At 41.0% G+C, this 4,831-nt stretch overlaps 1 protein-coding gene across 5 annotated transcripts in view; it reads right to left on the bottom strand.

The window, feature by feature from the left end:
- Mtm1 (myotubularin 1) overlaps nt 1-4,831 on the bottom strand; it is a 111,124-nt gene that overhangs the window by 61,275 nt on the left and 45,018 nt on the right. For all 5 annotated transcript variants that reach the window (XM_021152885.1, XM_021152884.1, XM_021152887.1 and 2 more), the window contains exon 5: nt 3,278-3,388. In XM_021152885.1, the coding sequence (XP_021008544.1) occupies nt 3,278-3,388 (111 nt within the window). The remainder of the gene's footprint in view (nt 1-3,277; nt 3,389-4,831) is intronic.

Raw genomic sequence — 4,831 nt, 5'->3', positions numbered from 1 at the left:
CATCCAATAGCTGACTGTGAGCATCCACTTCTGTATTTGCCAGGCACTGGCATAGTCTCACAAGAGACAGCTATATCAGGGCCCTTTCAGCAAAATCTTGCTAGTGTATGCAATGGTGTCAGCGTTTAGTAGCTGATTATGGGATGGACTCCCCGGTGGGGCGGTCTTTCTCTGGATGCTCCATTTCCAACCTAATTTAAGCTTCACAATTTTTCAGTCCAAAGGGCCAACGAAGGCTTTGCTATATACAAGACATCCCAAAAGGCAAGTAAGGTTTGAAGAAGCCTCCAAGACTACTAACAAATGATCTGAGAGCAATCACTCTGAATACAGATGGCATCTAATGAGCCTTGCCAGCTCCAGGAGCTCGTGCTTCCTCTTTTGATTTTTAAAACACTGGGAATGGACTGTAGAGCTTCATGAATGTCAGGTGAACACTCTACCACCCAGCTACACTTCAGGCCCATACTAAAAGCATGGTACTGAAAAAATTCCAAAACCCAATTTATTTCACCACCCCCAAAATATTGCAATATTAGTTGTAATATTGTGGCAATCAGATGAAAGGAAAAGTCATCTCAATAGGACGAGATACATCCAACACGTTAACAAGCAGCCACAGGCCTAACACTGGATAGCTGCCACTGTCAGGCCACAGGGACCTGTGAGGAACTTTCCTTCTAACAGCCATAATGCACTGGTAATGCTACAACATCATTCTCAAACCACTGTGCTCCAAATTAGACTGTTTCCAAACCAATATTTATTGTGATCCACCAGTGGCTCAGAGGAATAGCTTTTCACATGTCAAAGCATGAATGACGCAAGTCACTTCTGCCATCTGATTCAGATGCAATAACAGTAAAAAAAAATCTTGCAATAAGAAAGCTGAAGTGAACAAGGCACATGATTCAAAGCAGATCATCTAGTCAGAAACATAAATAGGAACATACACTAACTCTAAGTCATACATGGTCTCCTCCAAGCTTGACTCATCAAGGAAGGGAAGATGAGAAAGAGCCTTGTGGTGTAACAGTCTCCCTGTTACACTAACAGGCTAACCAGCTGGATCTTAGGGTGATACTCAATGGCTTCACTATTATTAAAGAAAGCCCAGAAGGTAGAAAAGGGGAGAAGAAAAGGAAGATTCTCTGGCAGTACTGTTTGCCCTGACTTTCACAAAAAGACTTTAAATTGTTATTAGTGGTAGTATAGGGCCTGCAGGGTACTGATTCCCATATCTGTAACACCCCATGTCTATAACAGGCGACACAAGGTCCTCTGGAACCAAGAGCCAGTCTATTGATTGTTGCTGCTGCTGCTGAGTCAAACCCATATGTGCACATCTAAAGCAGCCCAAAGTGTAGGGATTGCTCCTTAGCTGGGGAGAGAAATGTTATGTTCTGATTACTGACAATGGGTGCAAGGTGATCTGGGAGACAGGATGGCAAGTGCTTATCCCGCTGCTGCACACTTCTCTTATATCTGCTACTTAGAAAATGGGCTGTACCTTTTGTGAATCAGTGTTTCTGGGAAGGAATTTTATTAGAAGGTTATGCTATGGCTGTGTTAAGTGACATATGCCCGTAGTCTCAGTGTGTCAGAGGTACAATAAGAGAAGTTCAAAGCTGGCCTAGACTACAGAGGGTTTCAAAACCAGCATGAGTGACATAAGACCCTGCCTCAAAAATTTTTCCTTTGAAACATTGAAACATTGCTCTAAGTTTTCTTTTCTTTTCTTTTTTTTTTTTTTTTTACCAATTGAAATATGTATTCCTTTATTCCCAAAGATATGAAAATTGAATACTAAGTTTTCTTTATTTTGGGTACAAGTCAATTCAAAATTTTGATGTATATTATCTGAGAATTTTTTTCCTGTTTCAGAGCATACTTTGTTTTATTCCTTTTGGAGGCTTAATAGTTAAATATAAACACCCCTATTGATGAGGCAGCAAGTACCTTATTGGTAAGACAGTCACTTTAGTAGCACCAATATTTATACCACACTGCCTTGAGTGTTTACTATAACATTCCTCATGAATCCTTTGACACAAAATGCAAAGACCCTTCTTCAAAGTAAATCTACGTACATCTAGGTTTCACATGCTAGCCAGTAACTGGGATGGCACACAGAGTATGAAAAACAGCTTAGATTCCAATAGAAACTAAAGCAGCTGAGATGTCGAGTAGTAGAGAAACTCAGAGCAAGAGTACCCACTCAGGTTCTGGTTGTTCATACTCATGTTGATCTTTTAACTGGAAAAGAAAACTGAGTATTGAGTTTCCAGTGCAAATGTAAGTATAAAAGTTTGGCTTTTAGAAATTGTAGCACCAGTATGTAGAAAGCAGGTAACTTTGCCAGAAGACCTAACTGTGCTGTTTACAAAATGATAAGTTACTTCCTCCTATTTGGAGTTCAGCTTTGGCGCTCATTGGAACATAGCAGCAAAGCTCCCTAATTCTTCTCAAATTCTCCATTTATAGCATTCTGTCTAGGAAGTTTGTGCTAATGACAGAATGTGAAGTTCCTAGTATACGCTTGGGTGAACACAGATGCTCAATAAATGTTTCCTACAACAACTGGCTAAATGTTGTCACAACTCATTTTCCCACTTACCATTCCAAATAAAATACTAAGCCACTGCCACTGAAAATGGTTGTTATAGGTAAGGAGGCATCCTGTGCACAAAGGGCAAAATCTCTTCTATGCCTCCTTCCTTTCACAGTATGAGGGTGTCTAGGTGGTGACATGTAGTACCATAAAGTGCCATAAAAACACTCTTACTCTTTAACTCACTCATTTTCCTCAGGAAAACTTATAACTCTCATTCAAAAGGAGGGAAATGATGTACATGAGGGTGGTCAATTGGGTCAGAGGGAGCTAGGAGGACAGTATCAGTCAGCTCCATAGGACAGCATGCTATTGTGATGATTACAGTGCCCTGACTACCTACCTGAGAAGTGGAGAGTGAAACGAAGGTTTAAGAACTGTTATCTATACACTTTTCTTCTGATCCAGCAAGATAATAGGATGACCACTTCTTTGAGAAAGTCTCACTTGACTACAGGGGGAAGATCCAAGTCTACAACTTTAGATTAACAAGAGATTTTAATGATTTTAAACTCACAGAGATCTTCCTGCCTCTATCTTCCAATGCTGGGATTAAAGGTGTGTACCACTACCACCGGAAAGGATTTTGAGTTTTTAAGCCCATATAAACTTTCTACTATTCAATACTATTGTATCTTTTGTGTAAGAAAGTATCAAATTTCTTACTTTACAAGTAATATCTAGACCATAGGAATTTTCTCCTCTACTTGTCGCGCCTCCCATTTTTTCAATTCTTGATATCACTCCCAGAGGAACATCAAGTATTAGAGCAGAATCCTGTAATGAACAAAATTACAAAAGTCAGTATTTATATCTATATAGTAAACACATCAAAAACATGTAAAAATGATCATAAGCTTTCAAAGTATTGTTTCCTGCTTTGGTGCATTAGCCACGTAAGAATGTAAGTAGGATATGGGTCAAACATGAAAGATCAATCATTAAAATAGGCAACTGCCTATAACTCCATGAGCCTAGGGAGTCATTCACAGGTGGTTTCTGTATGCCCTTTCCTACATGGTTCTGACCTAGAGCTAACTCAAATCCTTTCCCTATTCTTCAGACATTTCCTCTATAGTTAGGACAATGCACTTTGCTAAAAGTACTCCTGTTGCTTAGAATGACCCATCTTTCCCAACTACTAAATTTCTTCTGATAGCTATGGCTCCACAAGCCTTGTTTTTTCAACCAGATCAAGCAGAACTAGTAAGCTCTTCTTCTGAGGAAGGGCTTAAGAGAGATTCCTACTATATCATCTGCTTCTCTGACTTCTCACCATGAATTGATTTCCTCACTAGATCCCAAGGACTGCTTCATGGGTTGATGATCAAGCCAAAGTCTGGAAATATACATCAAGAAGAGCCATACAAATATCCTATCCTTTGACCCAACCACTGTAATCATAAAGAATTTATAGCAATCATTCAACAGGAGGAAAAAAGCCTATATAGATCAAGATGCTCAACCAGAAAAAGGTTGGCTAGCAGAGAGATCAGAGGTCAACCTAATGGGTCAGGTATGGAGCTATTAGGATAATTAAGAAATCTGGACAACTAAGGCAAGGGAAATGAGCAACATGCAAGAAGTAACAGAAAATATGTAGTCGAGCATCAGCAGGAGCCATCTTGGATCCAGGACTCCACCGAAAGTAGTCTGCACAGGTGAGAGTGTGCACTACAGAAGCTAACAGCTTCTAGGACAGGCGGGAGCCACAGAGCTTCTGAGGCAGCCCCCTTTTCGGGTTCCAGACATATGGGCACCTTCCCGGACAGAGGATATGTCTCTGCCTGGCCTAGGAGGGCTTTGCCTCAGCAACGGCTAGAAACATCTTGGTTCCAGGACTCCGCAGAAAGTAGTCTGCACAGGTGAGAGTGTGGGCTACAGAAGCTAACAGCTTCTGTGACAGGCCAAAGCAACATAGCTTCTGGGACAGGTCCTGTTTTGGGCCTTCATCTTCCGCCAGGAGGGAGGTCCTAACGCCAGATATAGGTGCACCTTCCCTGTAAGAGGAGAGCTTGCCTACAGAGAGTGCTCTGACCACTGAAACTCAGAGGAGAGAGCTAGTCTCCCATGTCTGCTGATAGGGGCTAACATATTTACCAGAGGAACAATCTCTAAACAGAGACAACTATAACAACTAACTCCAGAGATTACCAGATGGCGAAAGGTAAACATAAGAATCTTATTAACAGAAACCAAGACCACTCACCATCATCAGAA

Source organism: Mus caroli, chromosome X, assembly GCF_900094665.2.
Source record: "Mus caroli chromosome X, CAROLI_EIJ_v1.1, whole genome shotgun sequence".
Lineage (NCBI taxonomy): Eukaryota > Metazoa > Chordata > Mammalia > Rodentia > Muridae > Mus > Mus caroli.
Note: the sequence above shows the minus strand (reverse complement) of the source record. Positions and strands in the feature narration are given on the sequence as shown.